Source organism: Psittacula echo (assembly GCF_963264785.1).
Source record: "Psittacula echo genome assembly, chromosome: 4".
Lineage (NCBI taxonomy): Eukaryota > Metazoa > Chordata > Aves > Psittaciformes > Psittacidae > Psittacula > Psittacula echo.
The window spans coordinates 109,342,705-109,355,618 of NC_137738.1; the positions used below are offsets into that span (position 1 = coordinate 109,342,705).

Consider the following 12,914-nt stretch of genomic DNA (forward strand, 5'->3'; position numbering starts at 1 on the left):
TCCAGAATATCTGAACCCAGACAGCAAGTGGAGGGAAAGGGGCAATAAACACCCGCCTGTGGATGGCACACCACCTTGCTCCTGGAGCAAGTGCTGGCTGTCAAGCTGGTGGGCACATGCTCCCACCCCAGCCAACCTGCTGAGCTGCTGGAGCAGTGCTGGGTGGGCACACGCAGGTCACATGGGGACGCTCCTGCAGCAGCACAGGCACCTTCTCTCCCCACCCCAGGCAACTCCTCTGACACAGCTCTATCCTACCTTTTGGCTGCTGCTGTCCCAGGACTCCAGCAGATGGTTCAGAAGCAAACTATGGGGGGAAAGAGAACTCAGGGCTCAGTCAGGAGCATTGAGAAGCAATTTCATATGCTCCTGAATGCCAGCAGGTTGTTGCTGGCCCTCCTCAGAGCATGAACAGACCTGGACTGGGAGAGGTGTTTGGTGTACAGCTGCCTCCAGACGCTGAAGCTCAGGGGGTCCAGGCTCAGACACTGGCTCATGGAGGTCAGGAGCTGGGAAGAGCACAGTAGGTTTCTCCACCTGATCCAGGACACATGTAACTTGGTCCACCATATCTGGCACACTGTGCTGCAGGCTGTACACCAGCACAGCTGACTGCCCCCAAACCCTGCTGACTCACTGCTCTCATCCCAGCCAGCTTCTGGGGCACCGAACCACTCATGGGTCTGACATTCCCAGACCCTGGCTGCAAGCAGCAGGAACCCTGGACTGCCATCACCATCCTTGCCTCATGCCTAGCTTTGCAGGCCCTGCCCAAGCCTCCCTTCCCAGGTGGCTGTGACATGCAGAGATCAGCGGTCCTGTGGTGCACCCCTCCTCACAGCTCACCTCTTTTTTCATGCCAGGAGGGCAGCTTGGCGTAGCTCGTGAGAGGAAGGAGGGGAAGTAGGTGTGCAGCACGGTCTCTGGCTTTGCGCCAAATGCCAGCACTTTCAAGCGAGGGTAGAGCCGCTGCAGCTGCTCCTGCAGGCTGATGGGAGAGGGCACAGGGGCTGTGGAGACCAGGGTCTTCACCCCACAGCACAGCCTTGCAGGCAGCACAGCCTGCATTGGGGTGCACTGAGGGGGAACCAGTGTACCTGGGCAGCAGTGAGTTGTTGGGCATGAAGGCAAAGTCCAGGAGGGGGAAGAAATCCTTGGGTCCGATCATACCAAAGCCTTTGGTCAGATTTGGGTGCATCCTGTGTAGTAGAAACAAACCCCATGAGTCGTGACATATATGTCAGAGCAGAACACAGCCTGGGAGGGAAGCACTGCCCTCACCACACCCCAGCGGTTCTCTGCAGCAGAACACCCGGGAGGGTTCTGGCCACTGCTGTCATCTGCCTTCGCTGCCACTCAGGGACATCCTGCCCAGCCAGTGCTGGGTGCCAGGCCCAGGTCTTCATGTGGCCTTTCCCCACCCTGAGAGCTGCAGGCAAGGGAGGTCTGGCAAGCTGGCAGCTGGGATTGCCCATTAATGAAATGCAGGCAAAGAAGAGAAACCAGATTATAAAAAACCTAATTAAATAAAGGTTCAGAATGATTGGGATGAGCTGTGAAGTCTGGCTCAATGCATCTCCATAAAGTCCTCCAGCAAAACCAAACACAAAATTCTTGGTACAGTGAAACAGAAGGAAAAACCAAAACCTTAAATAAAACCTCTTGAGCCATTTGGAAGGGCAGGGAATAACCCCTCCATGCTCTGGCCCTATCCCATCTCCCCATCAGTTATCTGCACTGGGTGGCACTGGACTTTCTTCCACCATGGATGCCAGAGCCACCAGCTGCCCTCACCTCACAAAGGCTAGCAAAGCCATCTGTCCTGACCCTCCACCATGCATCACCTCCCTTCTCCTCGCAGGGAAAAGCACGCCTGCTTGCAGTGGCAGATGCGGCTGGCACCTCTCACTGCAGCAGGAAGCCTCAACATGCCCGTGCTCTGCAGGAGCTGGTGGCAACAAGGCACAGACACCACCCACACTCAGAGCAGGAGCTCCTGGGGGCAAGCACTGAGGCATGCAGGCACAAGAGAAGCCTGCTCCTGGTACAAGGTGCCCTGAGCTGGAGCCATGGGGCAGCCCAGCCGCTTTTTTGCCTCATGGGGTGACCTGAGCCAGCCAGGGAAGGGCTCTGCTCTCCCTCCACCACCTTGTTTTAGGAAAAACACCATCGACAGCAGAGAGGAAACCTGTGCACTGGCATTTCCTTAGAGCCCCTGCAGAGCCAGCAGCCACCAAGGCACCCAACACCACCAGGAGTCACTGTGAAGGCTGCTTGAATGCCAGCACACTGGGCAGCCACCAGAGACAACTGACCTGCATGGCCAGCCCACCCCAGCGCACACACACCCCCATTCACTCATGCTCTCCCAAGTGCACACTCAGGTTTCTTCCACCATCACAATGCAGACACAGTCACACTGCACCCAGCAGCCCAGGTGTGTGTTTGTTTCTCTTAACAGAGATCCCTCCGACACTGAAAGCGAGATGTAACTCACATTAGCAGACGGTCCAGGTAGGATAGGGCATACGGGGAGAGAGACTTGATCCCCAGCACTGGGAGCATCACACCAAGCCACACTGTGGGAGAGGGGCAGCAGTCAGATTGGGGCGCAGGAGGGCTCCTGCCATGCCCCTAGTGACACTGAGTGCTTCCTTGGTCCATAAGCAGCAACCAAAACGCAGAGGAATGCTCAAATGCCAGGACAGCAGCTGTGTTTGAACCCAGGGCAAACCACCCCCCCCATTTCCCCACTCGAAACACCCGGCAGACAACTGGACAGAGAGACGATCCCCTGGAGAGGGCTCCAGGGCTCTATCTCGCCTGCTCTGCTCACAGAGGAACGGCACAGCAGCACGCTCCCTGCCTTGCCAGGCTCCTTCTGGGATCCAGCGTTTTCCCTGTCCTAGCAGGGAAAAATGCTCTCCAGAGACAAGGTACAGTTTCTGTCCATAAGGTCAGTTTCTGTCACCACAGAGAGGCCGCCAAGGCTTGGCACAAGATCTGAGCTCACCCTTCTGTAAGCAATGTACTCCTTGCGACATCTCTAGCCTTCCCAAAAATAATTAATCACTTCATGCAGCTCTTCACCACGCTCAGCACCAAGTGTTTAGGCCCCTATAAACACTCTTCAGCACCAGTCACTCCCCTGTGTGGTGGTGACCAGCCTGTAACACATGTGGCTAAGGACCAAAGCCACGCACAGGGTGTAATGAGCAGTCGGTACTACCAAGCAATGTCACACATGACATGCCACACATCAAAACCCAAACCATGCCCTGTGGTGTGGGGGACACCACTGCTCATGGACTTGATGATATAGCTCGGTGATATAAAGGTCTTTTCCAACCTAAATGATTCCACGATTCTGCTCCCAAATGAGCATCTGGCCGTGCCTGCATCAGGAGGCAGCTGCAGTGGCTGCAGGCCCCTCTCCAGCACTTCAGTGTTTTGAAGTGGACCCCACAACTGAGCAGTAACACCAGTGGGAGCATAGACATGTCGGCAGTATAGGGGCTGCCCTGGTTTTCATCCTGCTCCCCAAGACAGGGAGCCCTCGCGGGAATGAGTGCAAGGGCTCTCACCTTTCAGTCCCTCGTGGAGATCTGTGAATCCAGCCTGTCCCAGCGCCCAGAGCACAGTGAGGCATTTTGCTGGCTTGTTCTGGTGGGATCGCAACACCTCCAGGTACTAGAGCGAAGACAAGACACATTACTCAGGAAGAGCCTCACCCCATCCCACCACAATGCCACTGCAAATGAGCCTGCAGCCACATTGCTGGTGGGGCTGTCAGTGCCACAGGACCAGGGCAGCTGCACTGAGCCCTGGGCTGTGCAGCCTGCTGAAGAGCAGCTCTTGGAGTGGCACAGGGCAGAGGCCCCAGCCCCCCAGGAGGGACCATCAGGTGAGGCCAGGAGCTGTGCCAGAGCCCCAAACCCCAGTTCTGAGGGAGCAGAGCTGCCAGCACCATGCAGTGCTGGGCAGCAGCCAAACCACAGCCGCAGCCATCACCCATTCGGCTGTTCACTTCAAAGGAGCAGGACCTCAGAGACCCTCATTCCTGTTCCACAGCTGCCCATCTGTGTCCTGCTCCTCCGAGAGCAGCAGAGCGGGAGCACCAGCTTTGGATGAGGTCTTTAAAGAAGACACAGCAGGACACTGGTGCTTACAGCAGCTCTGGCACATGAGAAGGAGGGGAGGCACTGAAGATACTGTGCTCGTATCACTGCATGTGGGATATGAGCACAGGGAAGAAAGGGCCTTGTATGTAGGACAACCACAACAGCTCCCAAAGAAATTCCAATTAATGGGAATGGATGCCCATCATCTGGCTGCTCCAGGGGATCCTGGGGCAGGAGGAGGAGCAGCACCACCAGGCATCCAGCTCACCTTGCCCAGGTTGGTCGTTGCGATCTTGGGCCTGTCCAGAAGCACAGCCTGGATGCAGATCCTGTACCCGTGCAAAGACTCCCCTAAAACACAGCATATGAAGGCCCTTCTCAAGCACAGCACTTCAAGTGCCTCCCTCCCACTGTGATGCTCCGTGAACATGGTGGGGGACCTCCCCTTGCACAGACCTGCCCTGCTCCATGGCTAATCAACTCCAGGCCTTACACAGTGCCATGGGTTGTGCTCCCCACTCACCCTCTGCTGAGGATCTCCCCTAGGGCTCCAGCCTGCAGTGGAAGGCAGATCCCACTGACCCTTGGAAACTGATCAGTAGCTTCCTAAACCTGCCGAGGCCCAGCTCTGCCCTCCAAAGCAGCAACAGCAGGCACAGTAACCAGCACCATCACAGCCCCAAGTGTGGCCCCTTTCAAGGGCTCGTTTACCCTTTGCTCATGCTCAAGAGAGAAGGAGGGTTCAGGAACCTCCCTGGTTCTCAGGTGCTGTGAGGCTGATGCAAGAGCAGCAGCAGAGGCCAGTGCAGCCACAGCACCCGGTGAAGACCCTCAGTCCTTCCCCTTGCAGCCTGACCCTGTGACAGCCCTGCTGACAGCCAAACACCTGCCTGAATTGCACACAGATGCAACTGTCATTTTGATCACTCAGGTTCTGAGATGGAAACAAATCTGCTGGAATGGCTGGTGGCCTCATGCACAGAGCTGGGGCCTGGGGACAGGCAATACCTGGGTGCTAAAGCTACTGGCAGCCAACAGCATGGTGGGGATGTACTGAAATGGGTGTTTAGGGTTTCTGTCTGACACTGCAGGACATTGCTGTCATTCGGGAACCTGCTTTTGGCTGCCAGCACTGCTGGGCATCTTTGTGCTCTGTGCTCAGAGGGCAGGATCAGCAGCCTGTTAACACACAGCAGCTTGGATGGGACCTGTCACTTTACAGGAGACACCCTCAGTTGCAAAACAGTGACACACCAGCTTGTGTGACAACAAGCCTATAAAGGCCTTGTTTTAAAAGCTGCAGCAACACATGCCACAATGTGAAAGCCCTCAGAAAAACACCTTCCACCACACACCCTTCAGTCTGCAATTCAACCCACAACAGCACCATGCCAGGCTCTTATCTCACCCCCTGCTCCAGCTCAAAACTCCACAGCTTCAGCAGCATTAAACACCACAGCACCAAGCAGGCTGGGCAGGATCTGCCCCTTACTGCACACAAGATGCACAGGAAGATATTACAATAGCTATTACAATAGGTGGCAAGCAGTAGCATTCCCGAGCTCACGAAACCCCAGCACCACATGGCCACACTAAGAGAACACAGGGAGTGTGTCAGCACTCCAGACCTGCATCAACCACCTCTTACCTGGGGTTTTGTCCAGCTCCTGCAGCATGGTGTAAACACAGTGGTCGAAGAAGAGCTCCAGCACACTGGACGACCGTCCCAGCAGGGATCTAATGATGTTCCTGAGCTCCTTGCTCACAAGGCAGTAAGGGTAGTCTGGAGCCAACACAAGAGAGTAGGAACAGTTTAGCAAGAGACTTTTCATGAGACTTTTAGCTACAGCTGCCAAAGCTGGCTCCGTGCATGACGAGGTCACAGAGAATCTCCTTGTTCTCCTACACAGTCAGCAAGTGACTTCTTCCTTAGTTATTCTACATTAGACAAATTCCCACTCAGCGCTTGTCAGGACACCCCTGAAATACTGTGTTTAGTTTTGATCCCCACTTTACAACAGAGATGTGGACAGGCTGGAGAGAGTTCAGAAAAAGGCCACAAAGATGATCCACAGACTGGGGAGCCGTGTGGGGAAAGGCTGAGAGAGCTGAGCTTGTTCAGCCTGAAGAAAGGTCTGGGGAAACCTCAGAGCAGCTTCCAGTGTCTAAAGGTGCTGACAAGAAAGCTGGAGAGAGACTTTTGACAAGGGCCTGTAGGGACAGGACAAGGGGGAATGGCTTTAAACTGACAGAAGGGAGATTAAGATTAGAGCTTGGGAAGTTCTTCCCTGTGAAGGTGGTGATGCCCTGGCACAGGTTGCCCAGAGAAGCTGTGGCTGCCCCATCCCTGGCAGTGCTCAAGGCCAGGCTGGACAGGGCTTGGAGCAACCTGGTCTAGTGGAAGGTGTCCCTGCCATGGCAGGGGGTTGGAACTAGATGAGCTTTAAGGTCCCTTCCAACCCAAACCATCCTGTGATATCACAGAATCCTCTGTTGAGTAAAGGACACAGTTTTGTGTCTTTCCTACCCCCAAATCCCTGCAGTGGGGCAGGTTCATGCACTGACCGTGGGGGTGCTGGCTGAGCATAGGGTCACTTCGGGGTGCCTGCAGCTTGTAGTTGAGGTAGCTGGCCAGGTCCTTCACCCACACAGACGGGTTCTCAGGGAACACGCTCTGGCTTTTAGCCAGCTCCTTCTGCAGGTCTGCCAAGTCGAGCTGGAAATGACAGAGAGGCAAATTCACTACAGGATGCACAGAACTGAGCACAAAGCATGGGGAGAAAAAAGTTAAATTCAGGTCCAAAGGGGCTGCTAGACTTGGAGGAAAACGCTCCCCTCATTCATGCCAAGAATGCTGCCCTTCCCACAGAGAAAACCCCAGCTTTCTGCCCTGGTCCACGTCCTGTTAATACAAATGGGAGCACTGGGCTGGAAACAGCATTTAATTTGGTACTGGAAACACATTTTTTTCAGATTAGCAAAGACTGCTAACAGGGAATAACACAACCTGTGTGGGGAACTGCAAGTACCAGTGCTGAAAGGACTGCAGAAGGAGAGTGGAAAGGTCAGAAGGATGGGCACAGCACAGGAAGGAGCTCCTTTCCCTCCTTGGAGCCACCCCAGGACATGCTGAGGCTTTCCTGCACTCCACCTTCCTGCTGGCTGTGCTGCCCTGCAGTGAGCATCACCTGGGAGAAGCCAGCTCCATGCAAACTGCCCAAGAGCACACTGGCATTGTCAGAGGCTGGTTTGCGGCAGGAGGCACCTTGAGGTTGCAGCTCCATGAGGCTCAGCCCCACGTTATTGCGGTGCGGGTGGTTTGTGTCAGCACCGTTGGGCAACTCTGCACCCAGAGTCCTGGAGGGAGCAAACAGCCAAGGTCAAACCTACCTGATTAACAATCTGCCATAGACAAGGCACAGGTACAGACAGCAGCTCACAGCCCCTCACCTTCCTTATCTTACGCTGTCCCTCATGGAACACACATACTGCCTACTTCTAAACTCAGATTAGCTGCAAGCTCACAGGGATAGACACCATGTCCCAGCTTCGGAGAGTTTAGGTGAAGCACGACTCAGATAGATGTTTGAGGTTTCACAGTCCAATGTTTCTGTACACAGTGGATTTCAGCTGTGGCACGCTGTTAAATCTGAGCTGGGCCCCTTTTGCTGCGGGTTTATTTCAGCAAACATTTTGAAAAGAGGAATAAAAAAATCCAGCTGCTGCTACACAATAAAAACCTAAATGATACTGTCAGCAAAGCTCATCGAGCAACAGTCACACAATAACTGCTGAGCTGCACAGAGCAGCCACGCTTTGGCCCAGGCCACAGTCCTTGAGGAACATCTGCCACCACACAGAGAAATAACAGAAATTAATCCTAAACCTAAACCCCTTCCCTGCTCAGCCACCACAGAACAGGTGGGATGAAGAGAAACGAGTTCTACAGATTACTCTGAGAGGCAGGAGCAGGAAAGCCTCCCCAGGACCTCAGCCAGTAGGACAGGAAGAATGTTTTCTCAGGATTCCTCTTAGACAGCAGACAGGGAGTGGGTGAGAAAAGAAACCAGAAATTCCTTTCCAGCCACCTCCCATCCTTCTGTCTCCTGCCTGAAGCAAAAGCACAACTTCAAGCATGAGACAGATCTACAGGGCCAGCCTGGTGCTTGCCAAAGCATCGAGCATCACCTGCTCTGCTCCCCCAGCGAACATGACCACTCTGGGATGCAGCTGATGGCACCGATCCCCTCTGCACGTGTTCAGCAATTCGGGGGTTTCCCAGCACAGAGAAGCCATGAACCAAAGCAAGCACCACTCTCCTTGTACCGTATTCAACAACACTTCAAGCACCCAGGGTTTTGTCCCCAAAGCAGTGGCTGCTGGAATGCTGGCTGGCCTCAGGTAGGGAACAATGAAACCCTGAGCTTCAGCTCTGCTAAGATGGGTTAGGTGCCCAGGTGTGCAGCCTGGCCAGGGACACTCACAGCTTTCAGGGCTTCCTCCAGCGAGCGGCATTTGCCTGGTTTGACCACGGTGGCATTCACTGACGGCTTTTTTGCGCTCTTCGCTGCATGCTGCTTCCGGTGCTGCTGCTCGGGTGCCACAGGAGGAGGAACCTGCTCCTTGTTCTGCTTCTTCAGCACCCGCTCAAAGCCCAGCTCGAAGATGGTGTCAGTTGTGGCTATGGGTGCTGAAAGAAAAGAGATGAGAAAAGGCTCCATGGGGAGCATAGACACACAGGGCAAGCGACACAAGGACAGTCCTGAGTCTGACTCCCCGAGGGAAGGCGGGTCGGGCCCGCCCCGGTCCCACAGCCAGCAAGAGCCCCCGGGACTGGGCTGCTCCCCACGGCCTCACGGCACGGACACAGGGGAGAAGCACGAGGCCTAGGACAAGCCCCGGCCCAGGGCCCCGCACGGGATCAGCCAGACCCCGTCGGAAGCCACGGAGCCTATAACAGGCCCCACACAACACACAACACAACGGGCCCAACGCACACGCGTAACCCCGCTGCTCTTACCGGCCAAGGCCAGAGTGCGGCCGGCATTGGCCTCACCCAGGGCGCGGCGGTTGCCGGGGCCGCCAGCAGGTCGCCGGCCCTTCCGCACCACCTCCCACCGGCCGCCACCGGCAGCGACCGAACCTGAACCCGCGGACGCCATCTACGCCGAGCCGGGAACCGGGAGACAGCGCCGCCAGAGGGCGGGCCCGAGGTGCCAGCGGGCCGCTCTGATTAGCTGCGGCCGCGCACACGTACCCAGCGCGGCGGCTGCCACGTCCCCGCCCCGCCCAGCCATGTGACGGGCAGAAGTCCCGCCTCGACCGGGCTGGCCCAGCACACCCCGCCCCATCTGGTTGCCCCGCCCTCCGACGAGGCCCCTCCCAACCCATTCCGCGGGCCCAGAGCAAGCGGGGCTTTTCAGTAGGAGGCGTGTCCATGCAAACGAGCAGCGCGAGGCATCACGGGACACCCGCGACACGAAAAAACCCCGTGAACTCAGCTCACGCGGCCTCTGTGCGGACGCGCGGAGGCAGCAAGAATAGGGGTAGAGAGCGCGGGGCGGTGCGGGGCGCGTGCCGGTAGCGCCACGTGCGGTGTCCGTGAGGTGCGCGTGTGTTCCGCGGCGTGTGGCGGTGGGTGCGCGAGGTGCAGTCATACTTACCTGGCAGGGGAGACACCATGATCAAGCAGGTGGTTTTCCCAGGGCGAGGCTCATCCCTTGCACTCCGGGTGTGCTGACCCCTGCGATTTCCCCAAATGCGGGAAACTCGACTGCATAATTTGTGGTAGTGGGGGACTGCGTTCGCGCTCTCCCCTGACTTTAAGTGGTTCAAAAATAGACATGGGAACTGACACCCACGCGGTCTATGGAAACTTAAAGTAAGAGCTGCCGTGTTTATCTGAGGTAAGTAGCGTTTTCCTGCTTGGGAGGCTTCTGAGCAGAGCGGTTTGCGGCGGGCCGGACGCTGCAGAAGCTCCCTTTCCCCCGTGTGCCGGGGCCGCGCTTGAGCGTCCGGTTACCGCCGCCATGAGAATGGAGCCGAGGGGAGCGGAGCCCTCCCTGGCTTGCGGGGCCTCAGCGGGACAACGGCTACGTGGGTGCCGGTGCCGCGGGGCCCAGCACTGAACACAGGACTCGAGGTGTGGCCTCACCAATGCCGACTACAGGGGGACGATCACTGCCCTGGCCCTCCTGGACACACTATTGCTGATACAAGCCACGACGCTGTTGCCCGCCTTGGCTGCCTGGGCACCGGCTGCTCATGTTCAGCAGCCCCATGTCCCTTTCCACCGAGCAGATTTCCAGTCACTCTTCCCCAAGCCTGTAGCGTTGCGAGAAGTTGTTGTGGCGCAGATACAGAACCAGGCACTTTGCCTTGTTGAACCTCACACTAATGGCTACAGCCCATCGTGATCTCAAAACTGACCAACTAACAGACCTATGCTCTTTATCAACTGATGTGTACTCCGAGCCTATCGAACACGTTCGTACGTGTAACACCTACAATAACAAGCTCCATACGACTCTCGCTTCTATTCTTGAACCACTTAAAGTCAGGGGAGAGCGCGAACGCAGTCCCCCACTACCACAAATTATGCAGTCGAGTTTCCCGCATTTGGGGAAATCGCAGGGGTCAGCACACCCGGAGTGCAAGGGATGAGCCTCGCCCTGGGAAAACCACCTGCTTGATCATGGTGTCTCCCCTGCCAGGTAAGTATGACTGCACCTCGCGCACCCACCGCCACACGCCGCGGAACACACGCGCACCTCACGGACACCGCACGCGGCGCTACCGGCACGCGCCCCGCACCGCCCCGCGCTCCCCACCCCTCTTCCTGCTGCCGCCGCGCGTTCGCACAGAGCCCGAGCCCACGGGGTTGTTTCGTGTCGCGGGTGTCCCGTGATGCCTCGCGCTGCTCGTTTGCATGGACACGCCCCCTGTCCGCAGGCCCCACCCCGCGGCTCCCGTTCTGTCCTGTCCCGTCTCGTCTCGTCTCCTCTCCGCTGGTGCTCTCAGCGCATTCCCCCGCCTCCGTTGGCACCGCCCCGGACTCGTTCCCGCCTCTCGCCACCGTTAACGAGCCCGGCCGGACCCGGTGCTGTCTCACGCCGCTTCTTACCCGCCCGCCCGCACGTACGTCGAGCTGTTCCCACCCGTTTCTCCCTAGACGTTACGAGCCATAGTTTAGGTTTGCCTCCAGTTTTCCTCATGGCCATTTCTGGGCTCTGGCCTTGCTCCACGAGTGCAGCGTGTGCCACTGTCACACACCAGCAGCCTTCGAGCAGCCAGCATGTCCCAGAGCAGCTCTGCTCTGCTGTGCTGTGCTGACGATCTTCTCCCTTTGGCTGTGGGGCTGGAGTGGCGTCATCAACAGCACCCACCTGCTCCTACGGCCATTGCGAGTCCCACCAGCCATGCCCAGGCACCAGGCCAGGGATCAGGGGGTTCTGTGTGTGCTGAGGGAGTGCAAGGACTCGAGGGGTGACAGCCTGGAGCACTGGAGCTGTGGTGGGGCCCGGGTGCTGCAAGCACTGCAATTCCCAGCCCCTCACCTTCCCTAGGGAATGTTCCCTGGTGCTGTCATGGCACCCTGTGCCCGTGGTTTGGCTCTTCCGCGGGTACCTGCTCTTGCCATGCCGCTGTCAGCTTCCAGACCCCATGGTTCTGGCACCGGGGGTCGCAGGCTGTGAACGTTTTGCCTATCAGCCCTGTACGTGCTGTAATGTTGGCCTTTCGACCAGAACCCACTCCAGCGCCACCCAGAGGGGGCTGCCCAGCTACCAGAACGCAGCGCGATGTCTGGGGACCCGGCTTTCTTCTCTGGCTGGGTGTGGGGAGTGAAGGCGATAAGATTTGCATGAAAAACAGTTTGGGAATGAGCTCTGAGGCCTTAATGCTTAACAAGCCCTGGGGCGATGAGTTGGAACGTTGAAGGACAGGGAAGGTCGCAAAACAAGCCTTGGGCGGATGGGCCCGGATGTTGTTGTGGCAGGAGTCTCAGTTGGAGCCAGACGATGTGGGCGTTGCGAGAGCGTCTGAGTCTGGACAACGTGTGCTGCAACATTGTTATTGGACTGTCTACCTGGAGAGTTTCACAGGGGCCAGAGATTGAACGCGGCCTGTTTGTGCAGGTTGGGAAAGTACCGAACAAGGGGATAAAAAGGGCTTGATTGTAATAAAGTTGGATTTGAGTCTCGATTGGGATTCGAGTCTCCTCATCAACTTGAGTCCGTGCCGTGATACGCCACAGCTGGGGGACGCGGATCCCCCTTTGCCCCCTGCAGGATCAGCCCACAGTGGAGCTGAGCTCGTGTCCCCGGGCACCGCTGGACACATCTCCCCTGCCACGCACAGCCCGGCTCCAGCCCGGTCCCGTTCGGCTCTGACAGACCGAGCCCTCGTCGGGCGGTCCCTCTCTCGGTGCCGATCGCGGTTCCGGTGCGGGCGGGCAGAGGGACCGAGCGGTCCGCGGGCCGAACCCGCAGGGGGCGCCTCGGTGAGAGCGGGGCGGTGCCTGCGGGCAGGGGGCGTGCCCATGCAAACGAGCAGCGCGAGGCATCACGGGACACCCGCGACACGAAACAACCCCCGTGGGCTCGGCGCACCCGGGCGCGCGGCGGCAGCAGGAAGAGGGGTGGGGAGCGCGGGGCGGTGCGGGGCGCGTGCCGGTAGCGCCGCGTGCGGTGTCCGTGAGGTGCGCGTGTGTTCCGCGGCGTGTGGCGGTGGGTGCGCGAGGTGCAGTCATACTTACCTGGCAGGGGAGACACCATGATCAAGCAGGTGGTTTTC

The 12,914-nt window shown here is 57.6% G+C and overlaps 1 protein-coding gene across 8 annotated transcripts in view; it reads right to left on the reverse strand.

The window, feature by feature from the left end:
• The window catches only part of AGBL5 (AGBL carboxypeptidase 5), a gene marked incomplete at its 3' end in the record, with an annotated part of 30,567 nt that extends 21,040 nt beyond the window's left edge, over positions 1-9,527 (reverse strand). For 6 of the 8 annotated variants that reach the window (XM_080614955.1, XM_080614956.1, XM_080614954.1 and 3 more), the window contains exons 1-11: positions 9,142-9,527; positions 8,606-8,811; positions 6,687-6,837; positions 5,770-5,904; positions 4,390-4,472; positions 3,585-3,690; positions 2,498-2,579; positions 1,098-1,199; positions 847-988; positions 418-509; positions 259-307 (exon numbers count right to left, since the gene is read on the reverse strand). In XM_080614955.1, coding sequence (XP_080471081.1) covers positions 259-307; positions 418-509; positions 847-988; positions 1,098-1,199; positions 2,498-2,579; positions 3,585-3,690; positions 4,390-4,472; positions 5,770-5,904; positions 6,687-6,837; positions 8,606-8,811; positions 9,142-9,283 — 1,290 coding nt within the window. In that variant the 5' untranslated portion in view covers positions 9,284-9,527. Of the gene's footprint in view, positions 1-258; positions 308-417; positions 538-846; positions 989-1,097; positions 1,200-2,497; positions 2,580-3,584; positions 3,691-4,389; positions 4,473-5,769; positions 5,905-6,686; positions 6,838-8,605; positions 8,812-9,141 lie in introns of those variants that run through there. The other 2 variants (XM_080614958.1, XM_080614962.1) reach the window with 2 other exon arrangements.
• Between the last annotated feature and the right edge of the window lie 3,387 nt (positions 9,528-12,914).